Source organism: Chrysochloris asiatica, unplaced genomic scaffold (genome assembly GCF_000296735.1).
Source record: "Chrysochloris asiatica unplaced genomic scaffold, ChrAsi1.0 scaffold00045, whole genome shotgun sequence".
In the NCBI taxonomy this organism is placed as follows: domain Eukaryota; kingdom Metazoa; phylum Chordata; class Mammalia; order Afrosoricida; family Chrysochloridae; genus Chrysochloris; species Chrysochloris asiatica.
In genome coordinates this window covers 3,346,833-3,359,171 of record NW_006408563.1, presented here as the reverse complement: position 1 = coordinate 3,359,171, position 12,339 = coordinate 3,346,833, and the positions used below count along the sequence as shown (strand labels likewise).

Sequence of the window (12,339 nt, the reverse complement as noted above, 5' to 3'; positions counted from 1 at the left end):
TGCTGAGGATTGTATAGTGTATTGTGTGTAGTAGGCAGAGGTTCCTGGATGGCCAAATGGTTTCTGCTCAGCTAACAAATTAAAGGTTGGTGGTTCAAACCCACTTTCCAGTAGCACTGCAGAAGAAAGCCTTGGCAGTCTGCTTCCCTAAAGATTTCAGCTGAGAAAATCTTACAAAACAGTTCTGCTTTGCAACACATGACATCGCCATGACTTGGAATTAACTCGGTGGCTGCAAGTACAGCAGACAGAAAAAAGGCCCAACACTCATATTGAAAATAGCCTACCCGTGGTTTTAACTTCACACTGGCATTGACTGCCTAGAAAACCCTGCTTTCCATCAGCAATTCGTTCCATCCAGGCCTGTCCCCAGAGTGCCTGCTCACCCAGGAACTGAGCAGAGTCCAGTCTCTACAATCTCAGGCAAATGACTTAGGGAGAGCCAGATCGGGCACCGAGGGGGAAGCCGGCTTCAACCAGAGGCTGGAAGGAGATGTGTGCCCTTAATTCTCTGGAAGTTCACCTCAGTGAGGTTTAGCAGACACCCTGTCTGGAGCAGTCTCCTTCCTCACGTTGAGAAGCGTTCTTGGCAGCCAGCTCCATGAGGAACAATGAGCTCTGCAGAGCCCTCTAGATCATCCCAGGGCTTCTGCAGAAAAACAGGCAGCAATTATAAATAGATGTTATTTGTAGTTTCCATTTTCTTGCCTTCAAGGTTTTTTGGAATAATTCTTCCAGTTTGTTTTGGGTTATTCTCCCCATATACTTCCTTTGCTGGGTGGTCAGATTTCCTCCCCTCTGAAGAGCTCTGGTGGCCCTGGCTGTGAGGAGATTGAGAATAAGGAACTACTTCAAACAGTCGCTATTAAAAAGGTATCTGGCACTGAAGCAAATACGCAAACAGACGTGTGAGGCCTTGGAGTTAGATAACAAATAATAATAATGATAATCGCAGCAAGAACAAGGGACATCTATTTATTGAGCATCTCCTGGTCAGGCACCATGTGCAGCCATTAATGTAGTTTTGCCTAAGTTGTCAGGAGGTCAGTGTCTCGTTCTTCATGACACGGGTACTGCATTGGCAGGCGGTAGATCTGATTTGAACCTAGGCAGGCAGGCCACTTCCGGAGCAGGAGCTCTGAAATACGAGACTGAAATAAAAATTTCAACAATGGGAGTTACTGAAGCGCTGTTGATGGATTTGTGCAGGAGAATCTTTGAAACAGCCCTCTTGCACCAAGAATGAGGACAGAGACACAGACTACCTCTCACTTAATGACATTTCAGTTTATCCTCATGTGTTTGGTTTCCAAGGTATCATGTTTATGTAACTCTTCTTTCCCTCAAATACTAACCTCTGAAGCAGACTCCTGGTGTGGCGCTGTGGGTAAATGCGCTGGACTGCAAAGTCGGTTTGAACTGCAAGGTCGGTGATTCAGGCTCACCAGCTGCTCCTTGGAAGCCCTATACAAGGTTGCTATGGGTCAGAACCAACTCAACTGCACTTAACAACAAAGCAGACATTCTTGTATTCTTGTTTTGTAGAACACTGATGACAATAATTAAAAATAGCCAGTATCTATCAAGGCATCTGGTGCCTGTTGTCCATTTGTGTATCTTCTCAATCCTTCCAGCCATCCCACAAGATGCTGAATATCATTATTTCCATTGTATAGATGGAGAAACTGAGGCTTAGAGAGGTTAGGTAAGCTGTCTGAAGTCACACCACTAGCAAATCCTGGATATGAAGTGGGTCTGCCCACAAAGTCCACATGAACATTATTCTGTGTACACATCACCGTAATAGACACATATGTTTTTGTGTAACAGTGGTTTCAATTCAATTCTTGTTGTTTTTGTCATTGATATTTTTCTTTAAAAAATATGCATATGCACAAACATGGCAAAATTTCTGCATGGGATTAAAGATGTTCCCTAACCTACTGAAACTCATGTGCGAATTGTACAGAAATCTGTGGACTGAGATATGTGCTCTACATGATGCATGAAGAGATTATAAATATACAGGATACAGTTTCCCCATCCATGGGCCATATGTTCACTTATGGATGTGTATGTGCTTATAAAAATATCATGTCATACTTACAAACATTAATATGTTATCCCTTCTGAACACTTACAAACTAGATTTCTACTGGATGAGTCTTGAAACCATGAATTCCAAATCCACCCAATTACTCGTTTGGTGATTTGTTTATGGGGTTTGACAAGTACTTTAGGCTTTGTCTAAAAAGGTAAATAAATGAGAGCAAGTTTCTGTTAAGTCTCTTGTATACATTATGCCCATTTTATGGAAACCTAAGGCCAAGAACTGTCTTTACACCTGGAACTTTCTAATGCTTTTGTGCTGTGGCAATGTGGTTGGTATTTTTATTGCTATTAGATTTCATTCAACAGTGAGGCAAAGGAACATGATCCAACTATATGCTGTCTACAGGAGACATATCTCAGGCACAAAGACACAAGTAGGCTGAAAGTGGAAGGATGGAAGAAATATTCCTTGCAAATAGTGATCAAAAGAGGGTTGACGTAGAGAGAAGAGATTGGTATGCCTTAGACTGAGACGGCCTGGTTCAAAGCTTGGCTCTGACCTTGTTGTAGGACCTGTACAGTCTCTGACCTCTCTAAAATGCAGTTTCTTCATGTGCAAATGAATAGGAATCTAACAAGGCCGGATATAACATATAAACCCTGGGCCCAAAGTACATGCTCAAAAAACGTGAGCTGTTTCCATTGAGATACCAGTTAAAAACCAGTTGGCACCCAGCTCTGACTCACAGTGGCCCCATGTGTGTCAGAGTAGAAACGTGCTTGCTAGAGTTCTCAACAGCTGATTTTTCAGAAGTAGATCATGGCCTTTTTTCCCAGGTATCCTTGGATGCACTCGGACTCTAACCTGTGGTTGGAGGCTGAGCCTGCCAACCATTTGCACCAGCCAGGAACTCTATAAAATCAAACTAAATCCAATGCTATTGAATCGATTCTGACTCATAGTGATACTATAGGACAGAACAGAAGTGTCCCATGGGGTGTCCAAGGCTGGAATCTTTGTAGGAGTAGATCACAAGGTCTTGTGTCCTGTGGAGCAACTAGTGGGTTCAAACCTTGGACCTTTTGCTTATCAGCTGAGTGCTTAATCACTGTGCTACCAGAGCTGTTTGACAGGGTCTCTATACCTGCTTCATATAAAATGATGAAAAGGAAAAATTCAAAGAAATGAGATTTGCTTCTTAAAAACCCCACTCTCCAGAATAGGTGCACAACTGGAGTGAGCCTAGAAGCAGGCCTCCTGGCTTTGGGCCTGAATTGACCAGAGAACTGAACCCATGCTCACCTACCCTGCAACCTCTGAATGGCTCTGGCAGATTCTTCTTTGGGGAGTTGAGCATGACAGTGTTGTTTTTCTCTCATATTTTCCTTGCAGGTTTTAATGTAAGGATTAATAAGACAGCATTTGTAGATGCCTTTGAGCTTCCTGGAAGAAAGGCACTCCAGGAGGTGATAAATTCTGTGGCCTGGATAATCTACTCATGAAATATGGAACTTTGAAAGTGTGAGAAAAATCTCAAATCACTCTGACAGCATTTTAATTATAGTTGATTTGTTTGCCGCTAATAGTGAAAATGCTGTCAGCATGATTTGAGATGTTTCTTCCACTTAAAATGTTATATTTCGTGTTTTTGAGTCACGAGGCAACATTTCGGATTCCAGATACAGCCAGAATAGCTCAGTGAATGTATTGCAACACAAAGGCAGCGGGCATAAAACGGACCAAACGTATCAACTCCCTGGGAAATCATTAACCGGCAATACATTCTTAGTAGGTGACACCGATATCGCAGCTTCCCTTGTTCAGTTACTCACCCTCCAAAACGTTAGTGAACCCTACTATGTGCCAGGGCACCACATGATAGTATAAATACAGAAGTGACAAGGCAAGGTCCTTACCCTCATGGTGCTTACTGTCTCATGCAATAGCCCAGCTAACAGGTACATTGGTGACAATCGCTGCAAAGGAAATAGCAAGATGGTCAGATAAAGAATAAAGTCTTGTCTCAGACAGGGCATTAGAGAAGAACTTTTTGAAGGCATGGGATTGCACGTAGGCCAGAAGGATGCAAAGCAACCAGTCATGAAATGAGTGCAAGAAGAGTATTGCAGGCAGGTTCAATGGCTAAGCACTCAACTGCTAACCAAAAAGATGGGTAATTCAAACTCTCCCATTGATTCTTTGTGAGAAAGACTTGGTGAACTGTAGAGATTACAGCCTAGCAAACCCAGTGCACGAGTCTACTCTGTCACATGGCGTTGCTATGCGTTGGAATTGACGGTACCCAACAACATTGCAGGCAGAGGGACCAACAAGTTCAAAGGCTTAGAGACTGAAATGGGTTCAGTGTGTTCATAGTATAATGGCTTCAATATTTTATGAGGCAAAAACCAAACCCACTGTGACTCTGGGACAGAGTAGAACTGCTGCACAACTTCATCTTTCTCTGCGAAGCAGCTGGAGAGTTCAAACAGTAGGCAGCCCAGCACTTAACCCCTTGTGCCACCAGGGTTTCTTTTTATGGTGCAAGCAGCTGGCAAAAATGATTAAACTTTGACTTTGCCACAGGTGTTCTGTTTTGTAAACCCAAACCCTAAGGAATGGGTAACCCCAAATCGAGTTGCCATTGAATGGGTTTCAACTCATGGTGACCTCATCCTGTGTCAGAGGACATGTGTACTCCATGGGGCTTTCAATGGCTGATTTCAATGGCCTCTCTTTCAAAGCACCTCTGGGTGGATTGAGCCTACAACCTTTTGGTTAGCAGCCGAGTGTGTTAATTTGCCCAGGCCCAGCTGTCTTACTCACAGGTATACAAAACTCCTCACCAGCAGTTCTATGCAACAGCCACAAAGTTCTGTGTGATATTTTCTAGATGTTTGTCTGACCTGATGAAGGGCCTGGGCTTGGCTAGTCATCCAGCATGACCTCCTTTGGTTACCCTGGCCCTTGGTGCCCTCCCTGTTGGCTTGACTAGAGTTTGGGGAACTCGAAAATCTCTTTTCATGTTTGCCTAGTAATGAGAGGAAGAGATGAGAATGTTGCTTTTTCATATCTCTCCCGTGGACTATTAAAGTTAATTCCACCGTCAAGATTCCCACGCCCTGACTGTGGGTTTGAGAAGAGAAGTTAAGACTTTGAAGTTGAGAGAAAGTACAGAAAGCATTCTCCAGACAAATGTTCAACATGCATATGTCAGAATCTATGAGGAGAAAAGTGAAAAGGCACTCGGAGAACGATTTCAGAGAGAAAAAAGAATCAGGAGTAAAGTTGGCTACTTCAGCTCAGGAAAATAATAATAATAATAAAAGGAAGTGTTAAAGCTTTGAAAGGAATTTTTTCATTTGAGAGAGATTATGAATAATGAAATGCAAACACAATAGTTAATATGTCTGTTAGCTGTTTTACATTTCCATCTGGAAAATGAATTATGTGCTCTAAAGAGAGTAGATTTTCAGGGTTTTCCACTTGACAATTGTTGGGGGGTGAGTGCTGAGTTTGTACCCCAGATTCCCTTTACCAAACAAACACTGAAGATGAGATGCTAGATGCAAAACCATATTTATTCTAAGATGACAAACTTCTAAGCCTCTGCCGAGCTCTGCAAATGAACCTGACAACGCTGAAATTTCTAAGGAGATTTACTCCAGCTGTAGCAAATCCCTAATAATAAAAAATTTCCCCCAATGAGTCAATCACACAGGAGGTAAATGAGACATTCTGTATGAAATCAGCATGTCATTGGACTGTACCCTTTGTACCAAAAGCCCAGCCAGGAGATCATGCGGTGAAATGGGGATTGACCACAGAGCAGAACCCAGGGCATTGAAGGAAGGGGGATTTCAGCCTACCAGTTGGAACTCTGGGTCACTTCCCCCTTAAGCAAACCTGGTAGGAAAATCCAGTTTTTCTAAAATGTCCAAGTAAGAGTTGATTGTTTGCGTCACAAAAGGATTTACCAGAGGGGTCTTTTAAGAAATAAGCTCTTGAGAGAAAAATTTCTAATAAGATTGATTTAAGAAACCTTGAAAAAAACAAAAATCAACCTTTCACTTTCTGTGTTTGTAGATATGTAAGGATGTATTTGTAGCTGACCTCATTATAAAATAATATAAAATAAAAAAGATTGCAGGTGGTGGTCCATTGGTTAAGTGCTCTACTGCTAACCATAAGGTCAGTGGTTCTAACTCACCAGCAGCCCCGAGGGATGAAAGGCATCAAGATCTGGTCCCATAAAGATTGTTTCTGTTAAGTGCCATCAAGTCAGTTTTGTCCTAATAGGGTTACTTTGAGTCAAAATTGACTAAACTTCACACAACATCTAATGAGTATATTGAGGCAGGCTTTGTAGATAAGACATAGGATGGGCAGCCCTGCCTCATCACTGATTCTGTTAACCCCCTAGAGTACCCCATGGATGATTAGGGAGCCAGATAGACCCTCCCATGACTGATGAGGCCAAAGGGATGTCCTTACCAAATTTCCTAGAAAAATTGCTGTCACAAAGAATGGAGCTATCTGGTGATCTTGAAAACGTTTTCTTTCCAAGCCTTTATTGAGCGTGTGCTATACATGTCCCTGGCCCTATTCTTTCAGGCCCTGTGTCTTGTTTAATCTTCACCCAGAGGATGGCAGTGATGATGGGAAACTTACTTCTTCATCATGAGAGCTGAATTCGTTTTCTCAGCTCTTCTACTTTCAAACATAGTTTAATGCAGGGGTGGGCATCATCAGGCCCACAGGCCTTATAAGTCCTGCGAAATCATTTGGTCTGGCCCTGCCAAGGCAGCCGCAGTTCCAGCCATCATTTGTTGTTCTCAAGTTCCATGGAGTCAGATCGGACTCATAGAGCTCCTGTAATGGGAGTAGTTGGTAAGTTTGAACTGCTGACCGTGCTTTAGCCTACAATGCCCTCACGTTATTGTTGTTGTTAAGAGCCATCAAGTCAGCTTCAGCCCATAGTGACCCTGTATAGGGTTTCCGAGGATTGGTTAGTGGGTTTGACCTGCCAACCTTGTAATTCAAACTGACCTTATGACCCATTGCATTATACTGCAATGCCACACCAGGACTCTATCACGTTGTTGTTTTTGTCAAGTGCCATTGGGTCGATTCCGACCCATAGCAACCAAAGAGCAGCTGGTGAGCTTGAACCACCAACCTTGCAATGTAAACAGCTTTGCTGTCTGGTGCATTAACCCACAGCACCACACCAGGACAGGAGTGAGTTAATTTAATGTTTGACCAAATATAGCAGGTTAATTTTTAAGTTGATAATTTTGTATGGCCTGTGAATTAGGTTATAAATGTTGGCAGAAAAAAAGGTTCTTCATCCCTGTTTTAATGGAAACAGCTTTACTTTATATATGTTGCAGGATAATTGTAAACAATTCAGATAATAAAAAGTAAAAATTAACCAATTTCCCACCATCCAGCTATCTTACAACTGTTGAAATTTTAGTATATAATTTTCAGGCATATATATATATATATATATACACAAAAAATGCACACCTATAATACAAATATGTATATATGTGTGTGCATATATGTGTGCATATGTATGTGTGTATGATGTTGTTTTTGTTGTTATGTGCCGTGGAGTCGGTTCCGACTCATAGTGACCCTGTACAGGGTTTCCGAGGCTGTAAATCTTTACGGGAGCAGAAAGCCTCATCTTTCTGCCGCAGAAAGGCTGGCAGTGTATGATGTTAGATGTTGTCAAATTGATTTCAACTCTTAACAATTGTTTCTGTAAAGATTACAGTCTAGCAAACATAATGGAGCAATTCTAGTGTCTCATGAGGGTGGTATGACATATACATACCTAAATTTTTTATGTGCTTCTTTTCAACCTACTAGGATATCCTAAGGAGCTCTGGTAGTGTGGTGGTTATCAGTCAGGATGCTAATGTCAAAGTCAACAGTTTGAAACTAGCAGCTGTTCTGTGGGAGAAAGATGAGGCTTTCTGCTCCCATAAGGGTTTGCAGCCTCGGAAACCATATACGGAGTCACTATGAATTGGAATGGACTCCACAGCATACCACCAGCAGGATATCATGGTGTGGTGCTGTGGGTTAATGTGCTGGACTGCAAAGTCTGTTTGAACCACAAGGTTGGTGGTTCAAGCTCACCAGCTGCTCCTGAGAAACCCTATACAGTGTCACTATGGGTTGGAACTGACTCGATGGCACTTTACAGCAATAACAACAGGATATCATGGACATTTTTCCATTAAAAATAAAAAGTAGAGACCTGCAGCACTGTTATAAATGTAAAGTATCCCATTTTCTAAATATAAATAAAATTTATTCTGCCAGCCTCTTAATTTTGAACATTTAGACATTGTGCTGTTATAAGGAAGCATCTTTTCACTGTTTATAGACTTTTCTAAACAAAGATGTGGACACAGCTATGCAAAATTGTCTGATTCTTTTCATAGGAAAAATGCCCAGAAGTGAAATTGTTGGGTTCAAGGGTACATACATGTTAACTTGGTCACATCTTGCCAAAATGCCCTCTAAGATGTTTGGACAGATTTGCCTTGTTGTGTGTGCGGCATCTCTACCCACTCAGCCTGTCTGTGGGAAAGTCACTACTGTGGCCCACAGCTCAGCCTCCCGTTCTGAAATAGTTGTGTGAGTCCCTGGGTGACACAGATGGTTAATGTGCATGGCTGCTAACTTAAAGGTTGTAGATTCGAGTCTACCCAAAAGTGCCTTGGAAGAAAGACCTGGCAATCTATATCCAAAAATGTAGCCACTGAAAACCCTATGCCCCACAGCTCTACTCTGACACACAAGGTTGTGTTGACCCAGCGGTCATTGGTAGTAACACTATTGTGGTTGTTGTTGTTAAGTACCGTCAAGTCAATTCCGACTCACAGCTGGTGGGTTTGAATTGACGACCTTGTTGTTCAAACCGACTTTGCATTCCAGTGCAGTAACCCATAGTGCCACACCAGGACACTATGAGAAACAATTATAGATGAAAAGATGCTACTAGGCACCTACTAAGTGCCAGACTCTGCGAAAACTTTTCAATAGATTCATCTACTACATAATTTAATTATATATATTAACTCTCATAACAGCCCTACAAGAAAGGTTCTAATACCTCCCATTTACTCTTATTACCTCATTTGTGAGACTCAGAAAGGTTAAGTAACTTGTCTTAGGGCACCCAGCTAATAAGTGGCAGAGCTGGGATCTAAAGTCAGTTCAGTCTAGTTTTAGAATCGGGATTTGTCTGTCCAGGGTGTCCCTCCTCCAGGTGGAGCCCGGGTGATGGTACATGTTAACCTTTGAGCACAGTGTTAGGGTATCACTATGACTCAGAGGGGATTTCCAAGAGGTCCTGGGAGTTTCCTCTGAGGATGAGCTAAGCTTTTCACTTTTGTTTTGAAAGTGAGGAAGCACATGTTGCAAGTCAGCATGATCTCCCACACTGAAATCACAAACCTACCCAAATCCCTCCACCTCAATGCCCATCTCCATCTCGGGCCATGTCTCCCTTGCTCCTGGGGGAAGTACCGCCAATCTTATCGTGTCCAGACTCTAACCAGCTTTAGCGCTTCTTTTGACTGTAAGATTCTAGTCCTCTGGGGTCTAAGAATGAACTCATGCTGGTCCACTCCTTATACTTCCGTTGCAGTCCTATTTATTTGGAAGTGGCTGAGCAATCTGAAATATGGCTCCCGGGGGCTGAAGAGAAGCCTCAAGCCACTGTGGCTTAAACAAGCCATTTCTCCCACAGGCAGCCAGCTCCCACGGCCCCTGTGTGTGAGAAGGGAGCAGGCGGGCAGCATCTGAGGGAGTGTAGCATTTTCAATTCCTTTCTTTACCCTTCAGGAAGAGATTTGTTATGTGTTGTTTTAACAGGTTGATGCAAAATAAATAAACAGAGATGGAGGGAGAGAAAGATGGATGGTTTTCAGTAAATAACCTTACAGTGGCCAGCAATTTGGAGAGAGCTAGTGAGGAATAAGTCTCCCACCTAAGCAATTGTGACAGGAGTGTTAACTGAGGGTCGAGAAGGGGAACACAAACACAACACCATGAAGACTGCCAGAGCACGTACCAAAGCAGTAAAACGTGTGTCCGCAAAGATAAAATGGCATATTCTGTGCATACCCTCCCATGCCCCTTGCCAGGAATGTCTTCAAGATGGCTGGTCCCCTCACACACACACACACACAGAGAGACCCCTGCTCCCTGGTGGATTCAATGTTAGGAAATGAATTGGCCTCAGCTTAGGGACACAGCCTGTTCTGCCTCTTGCTGAGAATAATAGTTATGTGCTGGGAGATGCTGTGTCCCTAGGGATTCACCCCTTGCTTTTGGAGAAAGGTTTTTATTGCCTTATCTAATATGATGCTGATTCCTTTAAAAAAAACATGTTGTTGACGAGACACTGCTGATATGAAGTTCAGAGTCATTTCGGGAAGGGAAATGACTGGCTAAGAAGTCCTTGTCACTAAGAAAGAAAAATAAGAGGGGAGGGCCCAGGAGAAAAATTTCTTGCAGGACAGGGAAATAAACAAGTAGGGCCAACACTTCCCCTGTGTGCCTGGCAGGGTGCCTAGTTCCTTAACCTATGTTTTCTCATTCCATCCCTTTCTCAACCCTCATCTTATCATCATTTTACAGATGAGGCAACTGAGGCCCAAAGGGGTCAAGCAACTTGTAAGAACACAGAATGAGGAGGAAGGGACTAAGATTCAGAGATATCACCAGCAGAAATAAAAATGATGCTACGGAAAGAAGAAGAAGAAAAAAAATGTTTGTTTTGAGATCTTTGATAGAGGGATGCTATGGCTCTCAAGTGGGCAAGAGATGAGGCTTTAAAATCCAACCAACATTTGCTCTGTGGCTTTAGTGAAGCAATTCTACTTCTATATCTATTTTTACCAGTCTCTACAAGGAAACCTTAAGTGCCCCTTGTTTAGCATTCTGAAACACCCGAATGTCTATAAGTGAATGAGAGCAAGCACTTCAGCTGGAGCGAGACAGTAGTCCCTTTCATCTCCTGTGACCATGAGTTGTCTGTCAGGAGTGGATTCCAAGTCTGGCCCCATGTGTCAGAGTAGAACTCTGCTCCATAGACCGTTCAAGGCTGTAACCTTTTGGAAGCAGATCTTCCAGCCGCTCTCCTGAGGTGCTTCTGGTGGGTTTGAACCACCAGCCTTTCAGTAGTAGTTGACTGCTTAAAGATTTGTGCCACCCAGGTACACCAATTACAGTATGACCTTTTCTCACGGGTGCCTCTCTTTGCCATCCTCACCTAGGTATGACTTCATTGAGATTCGGGATGGGGACAGCGATTCTGCAGACCTCCTGGGAAAGCACTGTGGGAACATTGCCCCACCTACCATCATCTCCTCAGGCTCTGTGCTCTACATCAAGTTCACTTCTGACTATGCCAGGCAGGGGGCAGGCTTCTCCCTACGCTATGAGATCTTCAAAACAGGTCAGTATGGTCATGAGTAGAGACCCAGGAGGTGGGCATTTTGGAGGACAACATGGGACATGGCCATCTGTGTGTGGCCAAATGGTGCTGTGTAAAGGCAGGGTGAGAAAGAGGGCTAAGGGGGCATAGACACTTGGTGGTTATGTTTGTGTACTACTGAGTAGATTTTGACTCATGCGAATCCTACAGGGCAGAGAAGAACTGCCTTATTGGGGTTTCCTGGGTTCCATTCCTTCGGTATGGATTGCATCTCAATGTAAAGAAAACAAAAATCCTCACCACTGAACCAATAAACAACATCCATATCAGTGGAGAAAAAATTCAAAAAAAAAAAAAAAAATTCAAGAAAAAATTCAAGCCTTGACTTTCATTATTGAAGGATTCTCTGGGCAAATTGTTGAATGATGTAGAAAGCATCAAAAGAAGATGGAAAGAAAACACAGAGTAACTATACCAAAAGGAAATGGTTGATGTTCAACCTTTTCAAGAGGTAGCATATGATCAAGAGCCAAAGATACTGAAGGAAGAAGTCCAAGGTGTATAGAAGGAATTGGCAAACAACAAGACACCAGGAATTGATGGAATAAAAATTGAAATCTTTCCAGAAAGTGAGACGGCACAGGAAGAACTCACTCATCTCTGCCAAGTAATCTGGAAGACAACTATCTGGCCGACTAATTGAAAGAGGTCCATATTTGTTCCCATTCCAAAGAGAGGTGACCTAATGGAATGTGGAAATCATCGGACAATCTCTTTGGTAGCCCATGTGAGTAAAGTTTTACTAAAGGTAATACAGAAA

The 12,339-nt window shown here is 42.8% G+C and overlaps 1 protein-coding gene across 7 annotated transcripts in view; it reads left to right on the top strand.

The window, feature by feature from the left end:
* NRP2 (neuropilin 2) overlaps positions 1–12,339 on the top strand; it is a 146,900-nt gene that overhangs the window by 31,631 nt on the left and 102,930 nt on the right. For all 7 annotated transcript variants that reach the window (XM_006861949.1, XM_006861950.1, XM_006861951.1 and 4 more), the window contains one exon: positions 11,359–11,540. In XM_006861949.1, coding sequence (XP_006862011.1) covers positions 11,359–11,540 — 182 coding nt within the window. The remainder of the gene's footprint in view (positions 1–11,358; positions 11,541–12,339) is intronic.